The 25628-nt window shown below is 40.8% G+C and overlaps 1 protein-coding gene across 6 annotated transcripts in view; it reads left to right on the forward strand.

Moving 5' to 3' along the window:
* Positions 1–25628, forward strand: part of LOC111245965 (chorion peroxidase-like) — a 94670-nt gene that overhangs the window by 58025 nt on the left and 11017 nt on the right. For 2 of the 6 annotated variants that reach the window (XM_022795027.2, XM_086981775.1), the window contains exons 2-5: positions 2351–2379; positions 20142–20353; positions 22256–22394; positions 23323–23546. In XM_022795027.2, coding sequence (XP_022650762.1) covers positions 2375–2379; positions 20142–20353; positions 22256–22394; positions 23323–23546 — 580 coding nt within the window. In that variant the 5' untranslated portion in view covers positions 2351–2374. Of the gene's footprint in view, positions 1–1128; positions 1492–2350; positions 2380–3581; positions 3827–19448; positions 19631–20141; positions 20354–22255; positions 22395–23322; positions 23547–25628 lie in introns of those variants that run through there. The other 4 variants (XM_086981776.1, XM_086981777.1, XM_086981778.1 and 1 more) reach the window with 4 other exon arrangements.

Below are 25628 nucleotides of genomic sequence, written 5' to 3' on the forward strand. Positions count from 1 at the left end.
TTCCTGACGGTGACAACGTTCACTATCCGGCATAGTAATGATAGAACAATAATAAGAAAGCTCTCTTGCGATTTCTTTGGGTTATTGTCAATGTTGCCTTTGCTAAGGATTGCTTCAGAAGCGCAATAAAATTAGTGGATGAAGCGGTGTTTTGGTCCTCTTGCACCCATGCTAGGCCTTGCTACCTTATATACTGAACGGTATGGCAGTGCACTGATTGTTTCCCATGTCGTGTTGCTAGATTTTTTTTTGAATATCCCGTGCATCTGCTGTACCGCTGTCAAGGGCTTTTTTTTTTCTTTCAGTGAACAAAACGCTTGACGTCGAACGAATGTTGTTACGGCGGCAGCGGCCGCTGTTACTTGTCCGCCGACAGCCGAAATGATGCAAAATTATTATATGTCCTTTTTCGTTGGCTTCTCATCGATTGTGGGCTGTTGTCGGTGTTGCCGAATAACGTCCGGTCCATGTTCTCCTTTTCCTTCTTGACGTCTGGGACTCTCGGAAGTCATAGTCGCAGGCAAATAGACGACTAAACAGACCGACCATCGAGCGGCCAGCAAACGATTGCGTTCATAATAATCGCATTACAGCCGTTACGAAACAGGGGTCACGTCACACGTCCCGCTACCGTGGCTACGCCAGCAACAATTGGAACAGTTGCCGTTGTTATGACATTTTGGTCATTTGGTGACGTGAGAGTATTTGTCACGCCGTGATACCGCTACGTTTATTATCATTATTGCTGCCACCTGTTGTCCGTTCGCTTTTGTGACGACGACAATGACGGGGCAATCTAATACTACATAAAAGCAACGCACATTTATCTGCTGCTTACGGTTCGCTAATGCGATGCTATTTCCGGGCAAAAACAATCCGTGAAAAGAAAAGAGTGATTTTCCATATCTAATTCGTTCTTTATTTGCCCTCTGATCCGCCAGCTGGCGGTTGCATCACCACAGTAGGAATCGTTCGCTTCTCGCGACTTCCCCCTGCCTCCTCCAGCGTCGACTACCGATGCCGGCATGCTCTTAATATTTTGATAGAATGCCACCGCCGCCGCCGCCGCTGTAGCATATACGCTTCAATTTTGTTGGTTTGTCGTATCGCCTTCACACTAGAAATGTTACGAACCTCCTTGAGCTGTTATCATAGCAATAATAGTCTTACCACCACGACGCTCTTCAGTTTATTGCCGCGGTGTCAGCAACAGCTGCCGGACCATAGTCGCTACGCCGGCCAGCCTGAGCAAACCTCAAATCCCGAAGTCCCTTCTAACGAACATGGCTCCCGCAGTGTTCCAGCGGCCTTTTCCTTCCATGCTGGTGACGCAGATTAGTATATCGCTGATGATGCACTTCTGAGCGTTCGTTGATATATTATGGTATACATATGGTACTTAAGAATCTATTGTATCATGATAAATTTGTGCGTGCTACGAATATGAAAATGGAGCAAATTGGATGCTGAGTTTTCTTCGAAGCTGAACAGGTAACTTGTGAAAATAGAACTTTGCCGCATCTATCTGGAAGTATAGAGCTGCGTATCTTCTATGTTTTGCGTTTTTGTTAGACGGCTGGCTTCCAGAATAAAATGCAGTGTATCAAAGTTCGGCTTTGAATCTATACCACAACGCGTCTCTAACATTAGCGGGAAAATACGTTACCCACTAAGTTACCGCGACTAGAAGGACACAGATGCATATCCACCTGTACGTGATCCACCTCTTTATCTATAACCATTTGTAGTCCTTCGAGGAAGATGAACTTACAGGAGATATCGAACACACTTTCAGTCATGTTCAACAGTACATTCAATTTCTGACTCGATAACAAAGTTATGGACTCAGATTTATAAAAACGAAAACAAGTATTGCCCTGGTCCTTATAATGTACGATCAAAAAAACCTCTGGAAGTTACTGCACTGCGTAAAATAGTAATAGCACAAAATCTGAGATTACCTGTACTTTTTTTTACAAATTTAGCTTGCCCATCGTGTAACCCACATTGTTCGCTAACGTTCTTGTCTTGCCTTCGTGATGAAACTTAGTAGACGGCAATAAATCCGTATATTTTCCTTTTCGCAGGCTTTCGCCTAGTATTAAGCTTCTAAGATAATTACGTCGAAGATCTGCTAAAACACAGTAGAAAAAACAGTGTTTTTTAATCAGCTCATAACCTACCTATGCATTATTTCTTGAATGGTCGCATTTTTCGTAACCAGGCGTACGCTCAATAAATCATAAATAGTACCTTAGGGTACACTGTCATAGATACAATGTCGGGCTATATTATAGAATCGCTTTTAATTCATTGTTTTTCTAATTTTATCCAACTTTTTGTATTACAGGAGATCGCATAACCGGTCGTCACAATGAGGTGAGCTCAGGGCATAGAAAATGAATAGCTTTGCTCATAAGCCAATGCTATTGAAAATAATAACAAATAACTATAATGATCAGTAGTAGTGTACGAATAAAGTTAACGAATAGAATTCATGTTTAACAAAAAAGTTTGCACGACTCGGCTAATTGAAACACTTGGTCTAAGGGAAAAAAATGAAACAGATATCATATTGAAGGACACGAATAGGCACGATAAATAGACATCAAATTGAAACGTCCATAGGCTCGATTATTCATCATCATTCTAAATATCATCGTTATTATATATTTGAACCCGTGTTACTTTCTTTGAAGGTATCCGTGACTGAGAATTATCAATACAAATGAACACTTGATTTTTTTCCTTGATTGATAATTACTTAACAGTTGAAGCTAACGTTTTTCTCTATTATTGGATTATATGGATCCATCATCTATTCGCCTTGGGTGTATTTAGTAGTTAAAATACTTTAAATATTGAATTTTGAAGAAAATAATAGAAAAAATAGTACTAATTGATAACTATACTAGTACCATATGAAATCGGTCTGCTTTTCGAACTATTAATTATCGATATATATATATACATTGTTAATTAAGTTTAGAGTCAAACGATTGATTGGCAAAAACTTAGCCCGACGAGCTGCTGCTATAGCGAATGCTGTTGCCAAAGTCACCTTCGTGTTCAAATAAATTCAATCATAATTATAGGTGTAAGAAGCTAATATTTAAACTCCTTTCTATATATATATATATATATATATATATATATGTATATGTGAAGGTGTCCAGAAGATATCTCGTTTACAGCGAAGTGCTTCCGATCTCGGGCCAGCATGCAGTGATGCCTAACCCAGTTGGTCGGTGAGTCGCTAGTCGCCAGCGATCGAATCAAATCATCGTTGTATGCCTAATGGACGACCTAGTCCGGCGTTTCGTTGAAGACCTGCGGCAGGCCCTTCATTTCTGTCGATTAAAAAACCTGGTTGCACGGCGGGTGAAACAGTATCTCTGTTGTCCCACTTTGATATAGTCTGATCCAGAGATTGTGTCCTACATTGATAACAAAACGTTTCTAAGCAAAAAATAAATGAACGTTCCAGACGAAGTCAATTCCCCGGAAAAATTCGTTAAGCGGATGAAAGAGAAAGAAGGGACCTGCGAACCTTTCATCAGCATTGGGCAAGTCTCCTGATTACTTGGTCGATTACGATTACGCGATCTTTCTGTCAAATATATATAAAATATCGTGAAGTCGGTCCTCTTTGCCAGTTTTTTCACAGCGGGTTGTGTGGCACCATAATCCAGGCCGTGCGACGTTTTACACCGAAGGCGCTTAGCCGCCAGACCCCTCAGTTCGATTTGATATGACAGCGCGTCGACGTAGAAAACGGGGCCATATTCAAGTCAGCTGTATGTAGATGCGAACCAGGTGTCCTCAGGTAGGTTTTCCACTACTCCGATTTATCAGGTCGGATATTCTGTCGGAGTTTAAGATTGCTATTGAATTAAAGGGTGTGAGATTGGTGCAGAACGCGTTAGTTACCAAAGCCGAGGTCGGTTTTGTACTGACTATTTCTAGAGCAAGCCGATACGTGGCTTTGGGCCGAGGGTGTTAAGCGGGTCATCGGACAACAACAACAACAAGCTGCTAGGGCGGTAACATTTGAGTTTTCTGCACACAGAATATCTGTGACTTATCGGGGCGGCGTGGTAAAGCCTACCAGGCCATTGTAGCCAGCGGTGTATAGGTAGAAGTTTTTGTTGTTGGCAGCTTAATGCCAAATGTCGTTCTCGGGTAACCGTTCTTAAAACAAGCTATATTGCTTTGATTATAATCAATCTAAATGTTGTGCCTCAGTGTACGCGTAGTTTTTCCTATCCAGATGTGATCTAAAAGGGTCAGCTAGCGACTTCTGAGTCGTTACCTCTAAGCGAACGCGTTTCGTGACCCCATATAGCGTAGTGATTACCAACCCGAAGGGAGACTATGAAATCTTTGTAATTAACCTTGAAACCCGGCTGGTGTTTATAGAAGGCGCTGCCGAACTTAGAAGGGGTCAGGAGTGCCAAGCCGTATGAAACGTCGTTCGAATTGCTCTACGGATTTAAGTCCGTGCTGTTGGACGAGCTGCCGGAATCGCAATCAGCCTAAACGACTTATCGTATGTATCTAAGCTGCGGAGAAAAGCCCATGCTCGGTTCTTCCAGCGAAGGCAGATTTTCAAGACGGCAACCTTCTCGCGCCTGTCACTCTAGCTCTCGCGTCTTCCGTACCAGCAGCGCAACACGTTCTGGAAACTGCCGTGCAACAGCTAGAACCTCGAGAAGCGGGTCGTGCGTTATACCTAATGCTTGCGCGGGTCGCGGTGCCAATGCGTCAGAGCTACTTTACAGCACATCAGGAAAAACTGCAGCTCTGAATCAAGGCATCTCGTTCAACTGCGTGGTTGACGGACCCGGATCGTTCCATTCTTGGCCGACGTTCGACGGTCCTGAATAATACCCTTTTCCTTCAGGCGGTCGCTAATCGCCAGCGGTAGAGCCCCTAGAAATGTAGACGATAGTAAATATAGATGTTCTTTTCTCGACTTTACACAAAAACTCAAGACGTCTGCCATGCGGCATGACTCTTAGTTCACAAGAAGAGAGCGGCTATCTTCAAGATGCCGATGCAAATTTCTTTTCAACTTTATATCAGTGTCAAGTAAATGGGACGACACGATAAGTGCGGTTAGCTAAAGAATAAAAAGAGCAAACATCAATCTCGACGTTCAGCGGGCATTGATGAATTCCACAGTGATCTCACGTTTGAGGACACAGATCTATAACGATCACTAGTGGACAGTGGCGGTGGTATATTCGCTATAAATAATATCCGGTCTTCTCCAGTCATCGTTTCTCCCTACAGCGTGCTGCCGTGACTGCATGACGCGGACATGTATGTTTCATACTTGTGTATTGTTTATATTGAATAGCTGAATTGTCTATACGATTGAATTTTTTTGTGGCCATAACTCATCAAGCGTCTTTGGACACCGCGGGGGTAATTCGTAGTGTACTTAAAACTAACAAAGATCATATTGACATCGCGTATCCAGGTGGAACAACATCGCGCGTTAGACAGACAAGCGCGTTCTTGTCTAGCAGTGACAGACTGAAGGCACCGACGCTCTGTTCAATCGTATAAGGTTAGCCGGTTGCTGTTGGCTATTAAGGGGCGACATGATCATCTAGCCATGATTTACCCGTTATTATACAATTATGTCGATCATTCTGTGGAGTGATCATACCTTTTCTTGTCGCTGAAGATGTTGCTAGTAACTACAGAGCCTTATCACTGCGATTATATCATTTACTTTACACGTAAAGATTTAGTTACCATACTCAGAATCGTTGTGTACTTATACATCATTTGCCAATGGACACGAACTTAATTTACTTAGCTTTTTTCAATCCAGAACAGCAAACAGTTATCTTGTCTCTGAATAAACAGAATTATATCGTTAGTAGACATCGAATCTGATACGAGCAGAATGATAATTTGAACAAGTTTATAAGATGAACCTGCCGATGCCTAGATAATATCATTGGAATGATTGCAGCGACGAACGAGGTTCACCGACAAAACAAGGAACTAATGATTGAACCTGAAACAATGCTATATGATCTTAGTAAACCTAGAATATTAAATTAATAAGACCATATAGCAGAGCATTGGTTTCAGTTCAGTCATTGTTTCCTTCATGTAATTGGCGCAATCGTTTACAAGAGTACGTCAACAATTCTGATCTGGCTATACTGAATCAAACAGACGACAAATTGACGGCCGCGACATGCGCTGTAAAGCTGCAAGCTCACTTTCCAAATGTCTTGATTTGTGTTTAACTTAATCAACTAATGAAATCCTTCTTTCTTTGAAATATCCTGATATTTGACATGCACTAATAAGAATTCAAATCTGATTATTATTTGCAAAAGCTCGTTCATCGAAACCGAAGGCATCATTCATAGCCAGTTAAGCTACTTTGCTCACTCATTATTTTCGATGACTGGATTTCAAAGTTGGAATTTCTGTCGATAGATAGCCTTTGCATTGACTAGAAACCCCAAATAACCCATTTAGAATTCACGTTCAAAATTAGATCAGACTAGGGAAAAGCAAGAAAAAAATGCTCGTATTTCAAGGCGTCTGTTACAGCAGGAGTCAGGATTACATAGTAGAGGCAACATAATCAGCGACAGTAGTGTTCTAAGTTGACAAAATTAATTCCTCGACTATTTCCCTAGTAAGCCGTACTGTTGAGCATTGGTGTTGTCTGTGATTGCTCTCCGTTATCTAGTTTTATTCCGCTTACTCGTTAGGTGTTCGGTGATTAACGTTACCAAAAAAACGCTCCCGGTTGTTTTTTTGTGTCCCGGTTCTCGCCACTTTCGCGAGTCCATATAAGAGTTGTTGTAAAGTTACCGACTGATGTTTCTGCAAGTCGTTGCTTTGTGGTTTACTGTCACATAGCGCCGTAAATGAGAGCGTAGCCATTCAAATAGGCCTGCTCCGCTATTATCACATCATTATCATTAATAACTATATATATTTGTTAACAATGAGTGAGTTAAGGCGTAAGAACAGTGGCGGAAACTACTAGACAATCTTACTTATTGGAAGAGGAGGCGTGAGATCGATTTTCTATGTAGTCGTCATATGATATAATTGCGATAATGTTGATGTTACAGCGTCTAAGCAGTAATCTTGTATCTACTATCTAAGCAATAAGTAGTACTTGAATCTAACCAAAACTTAATAAAAAAAAATTATCAATTCTCTCTCCTTCGGTTTCTTGAGCAATAATTATCTTTTTATGTGTAACAAAAAAAGAAAGGGAATTCGAAAGAATGCTATAGAGGGTGGCCGATAAGGCGCAGAATATTGTTACCTACGACAAGAACCCGAGCAGCAGTTCCTGTGACGTACGGGGGGAGAAGAGGGGGGCTTGCGTGTAAAACGCAAGAGGATGGACCCTTTAGGCCGGAGAGCCCGGCGCGGGGAGCTGTTGCTTCGGGGGCCCACCTCTGCGGGAAGCCGGGCTTGCACTTCCTGTCCGCAGCGTGTATACCAAACGAGCGGACTCTAAGGCTGACTGCAAATCGCAGCACGTCTTTTGACCTGTAGGGTGATCGGAATAGCGTTGTGCGAGACCACAAAACCCGTAGCATTCACTATAAAAACGACCGCCAGGAGCATCGCGCAGAGGGAAGACTAGCGATCTCAGTAGACGCGCAGAGAGGCCCTCTCTGATCATGCGGACATTCCGCTTCATCAGCCCATCTGCTTCCTCATATCGGGAACTTTAAAACCAGCTAGATGTTGCCGTGAGTACCGGTACAGGGAACAACTAGTATTATTCATTCGGAGATGCGTGCAAGGTCCCATCGACCTGAACCGTGCACCTTGGTAGTACGATAGTCGCGGACGTTCATATTGACGACCTCGGAGGTATCAACTGGCGTTTCATAATTAAGGTGCGATGGAAACGACTCGGCACACCGATACACCTCCTGGTTTACCTCTAACCAAAGCAAAATTCTTTTGTTAGGAATGGTCGCCTATAGATGGCACCGAGGACCACGTAGGAGGTATTCGCCGTCATCAGTTGGTTCTTCTGCAGCCTTAAGGTTTGCTTGCCCGGCGGCGATAAGCGGCTGCTATTGGCGTCGACGAGGTCAACGGCCCATGTGTCAGCTCTAAAGACCATGCACTGCTGTGTTGCAGAAACCTGGCCAGGACGCCAGTCTGCTAGCCGTATCTAGCGTGGCGTGAACTACATCTTCTAATTCGACGTCCAATTTCGACAGGATGGCGGACATCAAATAGCCATGTTGATGCGGCCAGCGCTCGATGGTTGTGCGTGCTGTCAGTCAATCTGGAAGTGCCCTGTTTCCGATATCGGCAGCAAACCGCGTCCGCACGTCAACCCATGGGCCTTAAATGAGCAGACGCAGTCCCCTAACTACCGGCCTCCGTAAGTTACGGTCCCCCGGTGTAGAACCGGAATCAGGGCACGACTGCCGTAATGAAGTTCGCAATGGGCATCTACCACGCTGTTTTTTTTTAACATAGAATTAAAGGGCCGCGTAGTAACTCGACCTCGATCATAAAAGCTTGTTTGGCCTTGATGTACATTCGAAAGTCCTCTTTCATGTCTTCATCCACTTCAGAAACTTCTGATAAGTTTACTTCTGGGCAGGACCATGCATGCAACTTCTGTTTGAAAAATGCCCCAGTTGATCGTTCTCGGTTGCGACAACTAAACTGTATTAGAGCCAGACCGCGTAGATACAGCTTCACACATCGTCTACTTTTTCTTGTGCCCACGGCTGGCTCGTGACTAGACGTGTCATCGCTCCCAACCACTTAGGAGGGCGGCTCTCGTCGCAAACTAAAAGGCCCCTTCAGGCTGCTGCAGATTTTTCACGAAACGATGGCTTAGGGCATCCATATTTCCTTGAGGCTACAGATCTACAGCGGTAACAAAATTTAACTTCTGGAGACTGAGAATTGACCGGCCAGCATGAGGGTATTGTATTTTTATTGTAGTTATATAATTTATACGTCAGTTTCATATATATATATATGTATGTGTGTTTCGTGAACATACTGTGTTCACCTGCTTCATTGGGCAGCAATCGGTATTTAGTTTGGAGATGTTTTGTGAGTGTGAAAGTAAAGATTTAGAATTATAAAAAGTAATAGCTATAAGCATGAAAGCACATATAAAATCTCAATGCTTGCGCTCTATTAGCACTTGTGAGACTTAAGCTTTGTCAGAATAACCAACTATAAAGGGGTTTGTGCCATTGTAATTTTACGGCTCTTTCGATCGAACAATCCTTTTCAACGTCGCAGGCCGTCGATTCACCTATGGAATTTTCTGACCGCAGGGACTTTACAATTCATTTTAAGCTGTCCAGGCAGAGATAACCTAAATGTGCAAGTTCGTTCGTGAAATTTTGAAATTTCTAAAAAATTCGTCGATACGCAGATTTGGGGACGTTGCAGCATAACTATTGAATATCATCTCATCCACTATAAAATATCATACGTCCATTTTGGTTCGTGCAAAAAATTCAATACATTACCCCCCAAATTTATGATTTTGAGGAAGTGATTCACTATTTTATTATGGACAGTTTTGAAGAGACAGATCTGATTAACGAAGGTGTAAGTTAATTTTAATTGATGATTGAAAGTTACGGGATGAAATTTTGGCTTTCTCAATCGCGTTTGGATGCTCGCTAACAAGCAGTCTCTCCCTTTGAGGTCTTCACCACGAAACGAATGCTTGAAAAACAAGCACAGCTGTAGTGATTGTTGGTCATCCCTGTCAGTCAGATTATTTGTTTCAGCAATTCACTATTCTATATATTGATCGATGGACTTTCAAGCAGACGAAATCAATTTCATACCACCAACTGAAAAGGAAAGTCTAGTTATTGTCGCCTGTATAGAGACAAACGCCTTTTTTGCCTTTAAAACAATCGTTGTACACTAGCATATCAGATACTGAGGGGTCTGCGGTAACAAAGATGCAAGATTTGCGAAGCAAAGCAAAGGTCCTCCGGCGATGGAAAACCAGATTTCTGCACCAAACCAGTTTCAGGTACGCATGAAATTTTATTACAGAAGTATAGAATAATGTACGGTGTAAACTGTGAAAGTTACTAGTTATATCACAAATAAACTTCCATACAAGACTACAAAGATCTCGTCGAACCTTAAATGGCTGCCAAAGACGTCTACATGAAGCAACCTTCAACTGGAAATCATTTTGACCATTCGAGTACGTCGGTATGTGCATACAAGTTTCTCAAGTAACCCTCGAACTTACTTGATGCTGAATTTGTTTATGGTATATTATAGAAAAAAAAATAGTTTACCCGACTACGGAACGCTATTTGAAGAACGCCCAAATTTTGGAAACAATTACCGGCCAAGCCTTCGAAGAATACCTGTATTATTATACAGGTATTCTTCGAAGCGGCTGCAACACTTGGCCTGGCTGCATTTGGCAGTTTATTCTATAGCGATTTCTCTTGCCTCATCACGCTTTTCAAGACAGCCTTGGCGCGAATTGTTCGAACTAAAACAGCGGTCTGCAAAGAGAGAAAGAGCATTTGTTCTGTCGTCGCGACTGGACGTTTTTCGCTAATGAACTCACTTCAGCTTGTGTGTCGGCCTAGATGCTGGCCGACCCGTCTTATTTTCTTTGATCCTACCCTCTTGCCGTCTATTATATAGAATGTCCTGTTTAAATTGGGAGAAATTTTATCACGTATTTGTTTGCCGCAGCTGGAACTCGCTCGCCCGCTATTCTCAATGCTAAACGAAAGCCAGTTATTTTTCGAACAGATCCACGAACTCAGATAAGGCAAAACGAAAAATCTAGATCAATAGAAAAATCAATAGAGTCTAGATTTGAAGGCCGCGATTATCTATTCTATAGATTAGGTCTTCTGGTTAGGCTCCAATAATTAGTTTTTGTACTGTTGGGATCTTCGATTTGTTATCGATTTAAAATTGGGTTCTGGTGGGTGCTTCTGGGCGGAGTGTGTTTAACACGTTTACGAGTTTAGGCTTATTAATATTGTATGACACACGACTACAACTAAAAAGTTACTAACATATATTGTTTGAAAATAACTTGTCAGCTGTTTGGTTCCCGAACTCAGGTTGCAATTGAGGGTGCAGTTGAAATATTTATTTCCGTAAATTCAGGAGGAGTGTTGGAAACAAACCTTAGGAAACGTTCGGAATTTAGAGAAACCATACTGTATATAAGTTTTTTTCTTTCTTTGAGATTGGTAGAACAGAAGTATGGAAAATTTCGAGTGAAACCTTCTCGTCCATTGAGTATCTGATTCTTATAGGCAGACCACGGAACGCAAGACTTCGTCGCTCTTCGCGTTTTTTTTTTTTTTTTTATTTACAAACTGATTTTCTGACTATCTTCGCCATGTGCAAGCATTTTTTGGGCTTGACTTTAACAAACTTCCATTCATTGTATGTATAAATGGGTACGCAACACCATTAAGTGTGTCTATCAACTTCCCGCTCTTCTCTGTTCGACGGCGTAGGCAGACCGTCGACTGAACCGCTTTTGTAGCTTTACGAATATACAGACTTCATTTCATAGATGATTTGGCTTCATGCTGCCCCAAAAACCGCGGCACACATGAACAATAGCTTTATTATATTATAACGGTTCTCATCGTACATCATCATTAGTATTAGACGTCTCGATGCTACATTATTCTTTTTTTTTGACAGACTGGTTGCATTCGGCCAATTCGTAAACCAGCGTGATCGTTTGGGATGATGTCACTCAAGGAAGCATCAAAGTAAAAACAATATTTAACGAAATTAGTACAAACAAATACACCAGCGTACGCAGTTTTCATTTGTAACATAGCATCGCTAGCGTTACGCGTTGCGTTCTAATTCACACAAATCTTATGTCCAGCATGTCAGATAGCTACTAACGGCGATTAGAAAAGTAACGGCGACAAATCGAAAGAGCGAGCAAAGGTATCGTAACTAGCTAAGCCAATCTTCCCTTATACCACTACTGACAACGACTTGATCGTCGTCTATCCCATAGACTCCTCGCCATCGTTCTTCTCCCCTCTACGACGATGGTCTTCTCGCTGCCGTGTCAGTTTTCGATGCCACGGCCCAAATGCGATAATTTCATGTCGAGTTACATTGAAGGATCGACTGCCAGGTACTGACTGTTAAATGTTTTACTTGAATTACCAGCGGCTTAACTAACGAGGCGCAGAGGGTGAACATATAGAAACAAGATCCTATGAGAAGATACGGCTTTCCCAAAAACGCTTAGATTATGAGAAAGAAATACACAATGAATACTTGACTGGTGTACGATATATAGTCAAGCTATGTAAGCTTTTTGTTCATACGGCTATAGGTACATGGTATGTGCTCATATGGCTAGATGGTGTTAGATGGGCATTTCTCGTTAGCAACGGCCAACTCACTAGCCATAGTTAGTAGCTGACATTCGGGGATTTTTTTATAGGGGCCTTCTTGCATATATAATAATTCAACTCAGAGTGCTGCTTAGCACAATGAATTGTTCTTCGACTATTTTAAGATCAGCAACAATAAGCGACAATGTAGAAGACGGCGGGAATATGGGGAGGTGACAGGAATTATTGTTCAGGTGTTGCAGTACTAGTTGCGGCGATTGTCTCGTCTTCGAAAAATAGAATACCATCAACGGTGCGCTTCATCAATCATGACGGGCGGATTCATCTACTACGTTACCTGTATTATCTTCGCTCTATATGTATACATATGTATATCGCAACACACAGATATATGGCAACAGTTGTTACTACAACCGATAGAGCAATGATCTATATTTGGCCCATTGGCGCTGCTGTGGCTAATGCTGTGACTAAGTCCTTTATCTGCCTGTTGGTACATCTATTTTTTTTTTGAGTATGTAATTGCGCGCCGATATATGTGCCCTGTTTAGTAGGTCGTGTTACCGTATCCTATGCGGGCTTCTTCTCTTTTTCTACCACCGTCGAGTTGGAAAAGAATCGGTAATAATAGTAAGCAATTGTAATAAAAACAAAATGGTTGCTAGCTTCTATGGAAATGACGATGACCGTCGACAAGTTAGGGCCTTTGCGTCGTCCACAGATGCTCCCATACGGATGATGGCAGTAATGGTGGTATAGGTTTATCTGTCTGTAATTTTATACCTTTGTATCTAGCAACAGCCACCGTTATTTGGGCAGGGGGCAAACGATGGAAAGGAGGTAGCTGACTAAGCAGCGGACGGCCTAAGATAGTCAGGGACCAAAACGTACACAGCAATGTATCTGCATTTGTAAGTCCGTGTAACTAAATCATTTTATGGAAATCTTACGCTGCTTTCGCCGGATCAGCCGTAACGATAACGGCGGCCGCAATGACAAATAACAGAGCTATCGCTGCCACTGCGGATGAAGCGCTGCCCTTCCGTCGGCTTTCTTTCGCTTCATTTTGCTCGCCTTGCTGCCGCCATAGGATCGCGCGGTCTGCTTTATCCATCAATCGAGCCTTTTCTGGCTCGAGCCGGTGCGTCCGAGCAATGGGAGTGGCAATGGAAAAAAAGAAAAAAGCGAGGAACGCTAGCGAAAAAAGAAATAAATCTAGTTCAGCTGTTTTAGTTGTAGCGCCGACAACTGTCGCTGCAGTAGCTTTAGAAGCAAAGGCTGCAGGAGCTCTCCGCGACATCGCGAATGCCCCGCAGGCTTCTGTTAACTAGAAATGCTATTTTTGAACGACTACGGAAACGAAAACTAGTAAAAGAAAACAGCATAACCACAGGGGGAAAGAAGGGGAGGCCTTGCTGAGCGAGCAGCTAAAGATATAGAAAACTTGAGGAAACTTGCCTCTGGTGGGACATATTGTACGAAACAAAAGGGGCTAGAACGAGGCTGTCTAACAAGAATTTTAGCAAAAGGGTCGTTTGTAGTCATAGTCCAGAATGCAAAAAAAGTAGGATAACAGCTTTCGGCCATATGGCCAATGTTAGCGGATGAAATCTCAAGGTAGAACAGAAGTGATCGACGTTAAATGATCGTTAAAACGTTTCTTTTCTCCCCGATTAATATCACCGTTAAGTAATTATTGCCTTAAAATATAGCTATTAATCAAATAGAGTACGAACGGTAATGTCTGTCTGTCTATCTATCCGTTTCAATAATATGAACTTTTTTTCCTTTTTTAATGACACATGGTATATATAGAATATAAGCCTTATCATAAATGTATAAAATATCTATGATAAGGCTTAAACCAGCAATGTTTTTGGCAGTTTTACAAAGCCGATCTAGTATTTAATTAATCGGAATTTTGTAATGAGGTTTTGCTTTAAATGAGAAAGTGCGGTCTTTAGCGTTCAGGTAAGAAACCGTTTCCTTCTGTGTCAATATTAAAAAAAAGTGTATATTCTATTACATAAAATAGAAATAATTTCTAGAAGGCCCTATTTGAAACTAATTTTCTAATTACTCGCGTAACACTCAATCGTATAGTAGTTTTTCTTTTGTTGGAACTGGAGACAACTGCGTGATAAGTTACTCAGATTGTAATTATCATGAAAGAATTGTTGATAAGCTATTTCGAGAGATACTAACTTTAATATTGGTTTTGGCTGTGTGGTGGCATGCAACCGTGAGATTCGTGAACCTATTTCCTTGCACACAACAGCATATAAAAAATATTTTTTTGTTTTGATTAGCCTATGCTTAATGAATATCGTTAGCCGATTAACAAATTAGATCTCGCAACCTGTTTCAATGTGCTATACGTCTAAAATAAGAAATTTTCTATTTAAAATAAATATTTAGAATTTTATATTTTTAGGAGGCTTACCGTCTGAAGCGTGCTTAACATATGTTAACACATGCTTCAAATAGCTGGCCCTTTCCTAGGTAAGGTGAGTCTATGCCTGATTTTGAACCTGATTCATTTTGTGTCCCTAATTCTTGCGGATAAATACGCTACCGTGATTGCGCCATCAGGTGGGGACATCAAGTCTGTATTTTTGTTAGGTAAGGTTGGAGGTACTCCCGCCCACTTCTTTTCCCCCCTCGGGTCTGGGTCCACCGTAACGCTGACATACGCACCATTGTTTCTATTACCATCATTTAATTGATCGATAACTTTGGTGCCTTATTGGCAAGAGCATACGTTGGTGCTCAATGTTGGCGCAACACAAACGCTAGCTTCGAACGGCAGTCAAGAGTCAAGATAATTATTATCAATATAATAAATGAAATTAATAAATGGATAGTAAATTAGTGATAGATTGATTTTATAGCTACTGGCGTGAAGATAATTGACTTTCACTTGTCACTTCCAATTACGCTAGTTCTCTGCTATAGCAACCCTTATATATTTGGTTCCTTGTTGAATTATGAAGCATTTATAGAAATCATTTGTTCCTTCTTCCTCTGATTACTCGTTTATCACCGTTCTTGGCATTAGAATGAAGCCTGTTCTTTCAAAAATAAAATTACAAATTTATATTGGATAGATTCGTAGGTCCGTTTTTGAAATACGTGTGAGTATCAGAAAATATGTTTTCCCTGTAGACGAACTCGAATCGAAACTGCCTTGGTTTTCATCAATGGATGTAAGTTTATTCTATTAAACGTAAGACTGCTTACACTGCACCCCACACACAAGCTTCATGTTATTAAAATCAGACAGAACCTTTTCAAGAGCAAAAAAGCAGAGGGACCTGTTGACCGGCGTTATTTTTTTGCATCTAACATTTCTCAAAAATGCACCAGTAATTCCAAAAATCAGTCACAGGAACGACCGCAGAAGGTGTCGCCGTTAGGGATAAAACCAAAGTTCCGGTCAGTATCTGCGTTTCAACGTATTGTCACTTCATTCAGAAAGGCGTATTCATTAACGAGAGAGCTCATCAGATCTTTTGATAACTGTAGGGAATGGAAAATAACTTATTGTTAATTAAATGGCATATTTATTATGTGTAAAAAAATGTAATTATATTGTATAAACGTATGACGCGTGTGCCCTTTAGAGAACACACGGCTATGTATAGTTGATCTGAGATGCAGACGTAAATTTCTTACTTCTTACTCCTACTTGTTTATCAGTCCATGGAAAAGAATGATAGCGGAGATCGATTCCGACTTTTCTAACACAGAAACAAGGGCCAATGAAACCGGGAGAGAAGCAAATCGAACAGACCAATACATAGCTACCCGTTTTACGGTACATGGGTTTTACCGAATCCCACGTAATATACTGAGTGTTGACTTCCGAACGCTACGTAAGTCTATCCGAAATGTGGTGGAGTAAGGCTGACGTACCATAAAGAGTCACGCGTTGCCGTACTTTCGCTAAGTAATCTCTTTGGCCGGGCATTTATAGGCATACATCTAAATATTTTAAAATAATTAATTTGTACGTTTGTATAATAAAACTGTGACAATATTTGTACTCATGCAATAAATACGACAATGTGAAACAGAGTGCTACTGTGTGTAGTAGTAGGCTATACGACTTTCAGGGACATCATACATCTGCAGGCACCAACGAGTTATCGCAGGCCTAATTCGGCGTGCGACGATGCCCTTCTACTACAGTTAATAGTTTAGAAATTCACAAAGTTTCTGCTTATGAAGCCTGATTGGGCTAAATGTGAGCATAACAACGCCGATGAGTAGATAGCTAAAAGTATGAATAAGGGTCTTTGGAACCCAGACTTTTGAGTGGACCAAGTTAACCGAATGCAAGGCTCTAGTGAATAGACGCGTTTGTCAAGAACGTTCTGATCGACAAACGGGGAAAAATATCGTTACAACCACATAAAATTTTTTTTACAAGGTTTATCCTTGAGATAGTTGTAATCTCAGTATTTAGGTTCGGCTGTATAAGGAGCGTTCAAATGCTGGATCCACATTACACAAACCGTGCAGCCACAAAAAAAAGTAATTCATCAATTTTGTTCCTCTTATCATCTTCTATTTTACTTATTACAACTAATGGTCTTATACCTAAATAAAATACGTTGAGAGAAATGACTGTGTAAAGAAAATTCAACGGAGGTTAGACGGAGAACGGATGGGAGAAGTCCCACAACTCTACCAGATACGTTTGAGCCATCCTGTCTGCCTAAAAAAGTATAGGAATAACAAAAAAAAGGCCGGTTTTGCACATCTAAATGCCAATATATTTATGTAATGTATGTGCTTGCATTGGGTATATTACCCCTTTCGATGAGTACGACTAAATGCTATATCGCTTTATTGATCACAGAGGCAATTGGCAAAAACCATATGGTGATATCATTGTGGTAATGATGCGTCGGCAATTTCCACTCAGATTATGCTTCTTTGTAGGGCATTAGTTCATGCGTGTTTGTTTCCGTCGACCAGCCGCATTGATGCGAATCTAGTCTGGGACAGTTCTAACAGGAACAATCCTATGTGCTTGCGCGATCGGCTGCAGAGCACTCTCATGAATGCTTATGGTCACTATAGCAGCTGACGAACACTTTCCCACCGCCACCGAACAAAAGGGTCCTGTCGATTATCCCACAGCTGCAACGACTCGGCCACTCTGTTAACATCTATATTGCACAATACGCAAATGGTGGGTGTGCACTGTTACCTACCTAAATGTATCTTGTATGTACCTATTCATCAGTAAAGGACGTACAAGGAAAACAGGACAACAATGGCGGAATAAGTGGCACGCCGTTTTCTTCGTACTGGGAAGGCAAGCCTGGCTTAGTCTCACATGCAGTGGCAGGCGGCATCAATCAACGGCCTGTAGGAGTAGTCACTAGCTAGGAGTCACAGAAGCAGAAACTCCGAGGATAACGACACGGCTAGTAGCAAACAAAATGATTGCGGCCGACATAACAACTGCACCTTTTCGCCATTTGTGACTGTGTGGAACAGTAGTCCTTTGGTGACCTTGTTGAGGTCGGCCGTGTTAAGGCACCCAGAAATACAACAGGACGATAAGCAGGAGATGTACCTGGTTGCTCGTTACTACGAGACGAAGTATAAGTAACAATGTAGCCAGATAGGTGGACGGTGCTTTGTTAACAGGCGTGTAGTAGTTATAGCAGCAGCCTGCGTCGCAGCTGTAAAGCGCTAATGATTTTGTTGTTGCAGGTGGAAGGTTACGGAGAAGAACGTGAAGACGTAGAAGCAATATAACATATGCATTCGTTAGTGCGAGAACCCAAGTGAACTATTCCCCCAACGAAGAACCGCTTTGACAACAAAGTACAGAAAAAACAATATAACAAAGAGTAGTAGAAAAGCGTGCAGTTCTACTATTGAAATGCTTAAGATCGGCTACCGTTCCCATTAAACTGCTTGGCCCGATAGTATTCCATGAGTTCTAAGTTTGGAAATTCATAGCTCTAAAGGGGTTCCAGTTCAAAAGGCGTTTCATACACTTAAACTATGGTATGTTTTGCTCTGTGAAATCAGCTCTATTACCAACTTTTACAGATTCAAAAATAAAGAAAAAGCCTTCTTAGAAATTCAGTGAGATGAAAGGCAGATAATCGTGAAACAAAAAAGCCGACGAATAATTTTATAAATAAATTTTGCTTTAAAGGTGATCGATCATATGTCTATGTGGCCTTTTTCCTACTAAGTCCTTCTTTGTTCTGCAATCTGACCTATTTGTTGTACGCCTTCATTTGTATAACATTATACCGATCAATGGATCATACCTGTGGGCTCTGTAAGTTCCATCAGAACTTTGACGCGGATCTGAGATTTTACACATTATTTCCGCTCCGGCGTCGTGTGCCTGGCTTGTCTGTGCGATGAGATCGGATAAATAAGTTATATATCGAGTAAATAAAATGCGATCTGCATTGGGCTTTCAACCCTGTCCATACAGAGAAGCATTTTAATTGAGGCGGAATTTCGTATGGTATCATTGAACAAACGCGTCGCCGTCTATCTAGTTTGAGCTAGTCTTTTGCGAAGAACTCGGGAGGTTTTTTCCATACACGGGCAATCGTAGTTTGTGAGGTAGACGCTAACCTTTCGCTGCAAATTGGTACTGCAAAGATTTTATGTGAGCAGTAGTTGATGTTTCAAAGTTGCTATGGCTTCAGTCGACACTTTAGTATTCCCGACGAGAACAATAATAATAATAATAATAATTTGACGGATCCGATTAAATCCAGAGGGTAACAGGTCAGAGAAAAACCGGCGTTGCTTATGTTGTTGGTGTAACAGCGATTGATGGACAAACGCGTACACACAGAGTGGTAACGCTAATGTTCTTATAAGATCAGATAGCAGAACCAACAGTCTTCTCATTCTGTCTCACTCGATTTGTGTCTTTATTCATCTGGACCAAACTACTAGCCACTGGGATCATCGTCGAGGTGATCGCGGTTATGAAGATTATTTGTATTATCTTTATTAGGGTGGCTTATTATTGTTCACACTGTGATAGATGGGTTGTTTTTACGACCAACTTATGGATTGTGTACGTTTTCCGGTTATTACGATCGTTATGGATTGTCTGGCCCTAGCCACAGAGGATTTACGGAACACCTGCCTGAGGAGCCAGCCAGCCAGCCAGCCAGCACACACTGAATAATATTTTATCTAGTTCATCATAGCTTGTCACCGTTCTGCATCGTATGATAATCGTAAGGAGTAGAGTACTTCGCCAGTTTCATACACGTAAAAAATACCCATCAACATACATGCATTGGTCGGGAAAACGTTCGTTAGCAAAGTGGATCACCCGAGTCATCATCGTTGGTCCATAGATTAACTAGTCAACTGTGCTGACATTTTGTTATGAACGATAATGATATTTAAAGCGATCGTACGTACGCCCGCGTTCACTGAAAGCTACATCACTGCCAACTTGTTTTTGTATTATCAGTGCATAATATCTTGCTATTCTCCATATACCGATATTTTTGATTTTATGTGAAAGCGTTTAATACTGTGCTCCATACCATATCGCCGTCGAAAAACTAGAGAATTTTATCAAACCATCATATGCATCATTTATCATATTATTATATCAACAAATATATCATGCGTTGCTGCGCGTAAGAGAGGGTACTTGCTTTGCCAACAACCTACAAACATGCGAAGCTCTAGCATCTTCTAACCGTCACAAACACAATCTGATTCTAACTGTTTCAGGGCGTTGTTTATCTTGACGATGTGCGCCTATTGGACGACGCCATCATGGACACACTCGGACCACGCTGGGCTGTTTTGGCGCCCAAAGATTTCTTTCCCGGTCGACCCGACATCACCCACCATTCCGGACGTGCATTCCCACGTGATCGATGAAGCTGTCGATGAGGCCCAAACGGTTATCGTACAGAACAAACTCTTCGAACGAGCCTCACGTTAGTAACGTATTGTAAAAGATTATCTAATTCTCTGAGAATATGTGGCTAAATTTTTGGTGAAGTTTAAGTCGGTGCTGCCTCCGTTAAGCAACCTTGCTGCTTGACGCAACGATAACATAAATTTAACGTGTTCGCCTGCTACATTTAAAGATACAAGAAGCGGTCTGGGCTTGAAACCTAAAAATGACGGACCAAAAAATAGATAGACCCTTCGCTCCGGGCTACGAATTAGCCATCTGAAGTAATGCTAAACGGCAGTAGCAGATCGAGAAGCTTGGATCACTTATTTGTTTAAATCTCCGCTGACGAGCCCTTTTAGCAACACGAAGCGAATCATGTGTACCACTAGCCTAAGTCCAGTCTTGAAACTAAATATTACTCGTTGATTCGTTGACAACATTTATGAGGGTCAGTATAAATTGGCAGTAGTGAGAAAATAAATTGCAATTTAACCTAGCAAAAGTAGTCCTCTGCTTTCTTGTAGGTATAGTTAGGTTTATGCGAGCAGGGAACGACACACCTACGAACGCGGCATTCGCATGTACGTAAGTGAAGGTCCAGGCGTACTTATGAAGGCTGACGCCTTTTTCGTTTCTAAAATATGTATCTTAACATAACCGGTCATATTCTAAAAATGTTTTTTTTTTTTTTAATTTATATACAGAAAAAATAGAGATACTTCTTGGTAGAATTAGTGAAGGACCGAATGAATTTTTTAATTTTTAAATGATGCGAAATGCAAATGGTATTTTTAGTAAATACTACCATGTGGGAATCCAGGTGGTTTCTTGAAGAAAAAAACTAAGGACGCTGTGCTTGTTTAAAACATTTAGGTAAGAGTAATCGTTTGAATAAACTACTCAGCGTGTGATGGTATTGCTGGCAATGCCTTATCTGGTTCGCCTGAAGATCAGCGCAAATTAAAAAAAGTATCCAATCTGCTAAGTGGATCGCGTATTATTTATTCATACATCAATCATATAGCTACAGCATTTCAACTTGGTTTCGTCAGACGCACTTATCTCCATTATATGCTTCCCTCGTTGATACTAGCTTTAATTGATAATGTATATATTTATCAATGGTTGTTTTGTTCTTAGTGATTAAATTTCGGTGTACTGCTACTTGCTGCACCATGCTAGGTACACCGTTAGCAGAAGCTCGTGGTCATCGTTCTTCGTAAGGGTTTACCCATCAGACAACTGGAGTAATTTTTTTTTGCAAAGGCCGGAAGGCAAATTGATTTTATCGTATATAAGAGAAAACTAAATTCTAAGTAAAGAAGATAAGATAAGATAACATAACCAAATTGATCCTAATCGAATTTATCAAATATTCGCATAATCCCTTATTCTTAGGGGTTTGTAATTTTCACATAAATTGTAATATTTTGGTTAACCAAACAAATTGGACGCAATGCGTTACTAAGTTTTTTTCTTCTACAAATCGTCAGTCTATTAGACTAACGAAACGTTTAAGATGCGGTTTTTTTAAGAGCTCCGTCATAAAAAACACAAACATCTATAGTGAAATATTTGCTGTTCTTCTTTGTCACGAAACCTAGAAGGTTATTTAGCACTGTTCAGACCACTAAATCCAGGTGTATAGACTAACTCGCAGGAAATTATTCGGTCTATTTATAAATGTGACCTTTCTGTTAGTGCTCCTGTGATAATAAAGATCTTTTTCGTTATGTACTCGAATGGATTTTTATATATGTATGGTTAAGACATCTGCAATGTTAGTATATGCCATGGTTTCCGGATATAGCGAAGTACTGTATTGTATGGACGTGTGCGCTCACGTAACGTAAAGATTATTTTACTCAGAACCGTCATTATAAAGTCCAAAACAACCACTATGAGACTTACAGCTGTGGGGCGCTTATACGCATTTCAGTATCGAATAAAGCCCACGGATATCCGATGTGCCCAGCGGCTCAACGTCACATGCAGTTTCGAGCTGCAAAATCACAGGCAATACACATGGACGATATGTCTTCTATTTTCGAGGAAACGACAAAAATCCTTTCCAAAAAGTGAGTAGTAATGCTTATTTATCGGTTCGGTCTATAATTGTTTGTGCCGAGGAGAACAGCTTCGAAGATTCCAAGGCACAAATTGCCACTTTAGTGTGTATAAATGCATGTCCTAATAAAGAGTGTCCTAAGCCTATACTTAGAATTTGATGATGGCATTATAGATCGTAGCTATGCCAATACAAACAGTGCGCTCGCCACGTATACAAACAAACATTTTCAGTGACGAAAGTAATCTAGCAAGCCAACACTTTAGCTCTGTATACTATGCTACGCTCTGCACTAAATCTGAAAATTGTGTTTCCAGCTAAATGTTGTTATTAAGTACAATACCGTGGATACACCATGTACCTATTTGAAGATAAGATAAATCCATCATCATTTGCACTCGTAACGTATACAAGTATGTTTCCTCCAAACGGTTTCCAAAAGGGCAATAGCGGACTGTATTGTAAGGTAGTTCCGTTGTAAAAATATGCCTGCAGGTTAAATTTTACAATGGAAGTACCGTACAATATCGTTACGATACGCTCGAGAAAGTGCGTTATATTAGTGAGACAACGTGGGTGCTCGTTGGGCCGTACGTTCGATGTAAATCTTTACGGGAAAGTTGTTTCCGTTTTAATCAAATCTGTGAAAAGCACAGCATAGCCGAGAGCAAATAGAAGTAAAATTCAAAATCAACCTCTTTACGTGTTCGGTAGTTTTTTTTTTAGTTAGCAAGTCCTTTCAGAATATTTAGTACGTAACCTAGGAATTTAGTAAAATATATAGGTTTTGTTATCTAGAGTTTATCAGGAGTATTTATTCACTGATAGGGTTGGAAAAGAGGCAAAAATCATTGGTAACATTTTTCCTTCCCGATATTATCAGTAAAAAACGTATATTAACAGAATTTCATAAATCTAATATTGAATATTTGTCTCAGAATGAAGATGTTTTGGGAAGACGAATTTCACGGATTGGCACGAGCAAACCTCGCCGGATCAAAGCTTGAACACGCCGCGCAACAGTGTCATCATCATTCTAACCTAATTTGCTCCGACAAACCCTACCGAACGGCCGATGGATCGTGCAACAACCTTGAGCACGCTGAATGGGGAAAATCATTCACTTGTCTTCGACGACTGTTGCCGCCCCGCTATGCTGACGGTTCGTTGTAGATGTATACGGACATTCAGGGTATCTCAGAACAATGTGTACGGTGGCGTCAATTGTCTGCAAGAATTTGTTTTACCTCTCATTTAAGGGAACTTTGATGACAATAGTGAATTTTTAGTTGTAATAACATAGAGGACTTGCACGCTATCATCGTGGTGTAGGACTACATCTTGGTGAGAGTCTTCTAAATCGATGGCTTGGACGAAGGGGTCTCGTAGAATACCTTGCCCGTTTCCCACAACTGACGCCAAATGACTTTTTTCTTGTGGGAACATCGTATAGATCATTGTTACGCCAGAAAACCGACGACATCGGAAGGCTTGAAAGCTATAGTTGAGCAAGAATGCATCACAACACCAAATTATCAAATGTTTATCAAAGTGCATGAATCTACAGCCTGCCGTTATCAACAGTGAATGGACCAGAGGTTGGGTGCAAGTTGTACTCTTATAGAGCGACCGCAACTCCCTTCATACGGATAAAGTTATAAAGAAAAATGCTATTTCCTTAACGTCCGAAGAAGCACATACTATCCACGTGTCGGTTTTCTTTATTCAAGGTTATGCCATCACAAGGCCCTGCAGCGTATTACACCTGTTTCAGTATTCTACCTAGAGGGTTGAGATTAGGGCGACATGGAACGGGGGCTCTTTATTATAGAGACTACGAAGCGACAAGCTAATCTTGAACACAATCATGGCCGCCACGCCACGCCAAGCCACGGGCATCAGGAGACAACTTGTGCTCCCGGTTGCCCACTGCATCAGCGTCGTTAAATCAACTTTACCATCGTCACATCACTGATCTACAAACATGCTATGCATACGATATTGGGAAGGGGTGCGATCCTGTTTACAAAGGCCTCTCGTTCTAGTTGTTAGTCGCTGAGTGTTCTTTTCTTACTATAGAATCTGATTACTACGCTGAAATTGAATTGTTTCTACAGAAGCAGCCATGTATTGTAGAATGTAGAAATTAACAGTTGTTTTATCAATGATTTCGTTAAACTCAGGGTTAAAACTATGTTTTAAAATCAGAACGATGCATTATTCATTCGCAAACGTTTTAGGCTTCTCTAGAATTTTGATGAAATCAGATATTTTAACATAGGTAAGAGCGTATGTTTTCTTTATTGGACAATAGCGTTTTTCTAATAATGTTGATTCACAGTTTTTTTTTTTTTATTATTATTAAGCCTTTAGAGTTTTTGAGATGTACGTAGGTCAGATAGGTAGGGCAATTTTCGCTTTCCAGCCAAATTTGAAAATTTCGAATCCTATGAAACAGTCAAGTATTTCATCTAGCTTTTCCTAAACAATAAAAATGGTACGCTTTCAAAAAATGACAGCCAGCTTAGCCTCTGCGAAAGCTATATTCTGAAAAACAAACCTGGGGGCTAAATGAACCATTACGTTTCGGAACCAAATGCCATCCATGCTAATCAAAGCTCTGGGAGGATCACGTGACCTCACAGTGTGGTTATGTTTATAAACAATACGTGTATACGTGAGGACACCATATAATCACTTTTAGTAACGACCTACCGGATGCGATTATTATCAAGATTGATTTTAACAGCACAAAGAATTACCCGGATAAAACAACATTGTCGACAGTACTATGAATCCGATCACGGATGATAACTGAGCATGGATTATTATTTACATCAGAGTCATGCAAAATTACAATAGTTATTGATTTGTTTTTTTTTTTTACTTCTTAAACAAAATACGATTTGTGCATGTGCCAGTACTTAGGCTATTCGTATTGTGCAACATAAACTTACGTAAGGCCATATGAGGCGTGCCTTTCATTGACGTTTTTAGAAAATAATTACTATTAATGAACCTATTTAGGTATGGAATAGAAGAATCTTCGCGAATGTAATGACAAAATTTTTAACAACAATAGCGTTATATAAACATATGGCCTTATCTTCCTTTGGGTTAATTTAGCCATTCACTACCGATACAAGCAAAACATTTTTTCGAAAATCCTAGATATAAGTTTCCGTCAGTAAATTTAGCGCGTACACCTTTGTAATCAATTATGTAAACTGAGTTATAGGGTACC

Source organism: Varroa destructor, unplaced genomic scaffold (genome assembly GCF_002443255.2).
Source record: "Varroa destructor unplaced genomic scaffold, Vdes_3.0 BEIS01000002.1, whole genome shotgun sequence".
Taxonomy (NCBI): domain Eukaryota; kingdom Metazoa; phylum Arthropoda; class Arachnida; order Mesostigmata; family Varroidae; genus Varroa; species Varroa destructor.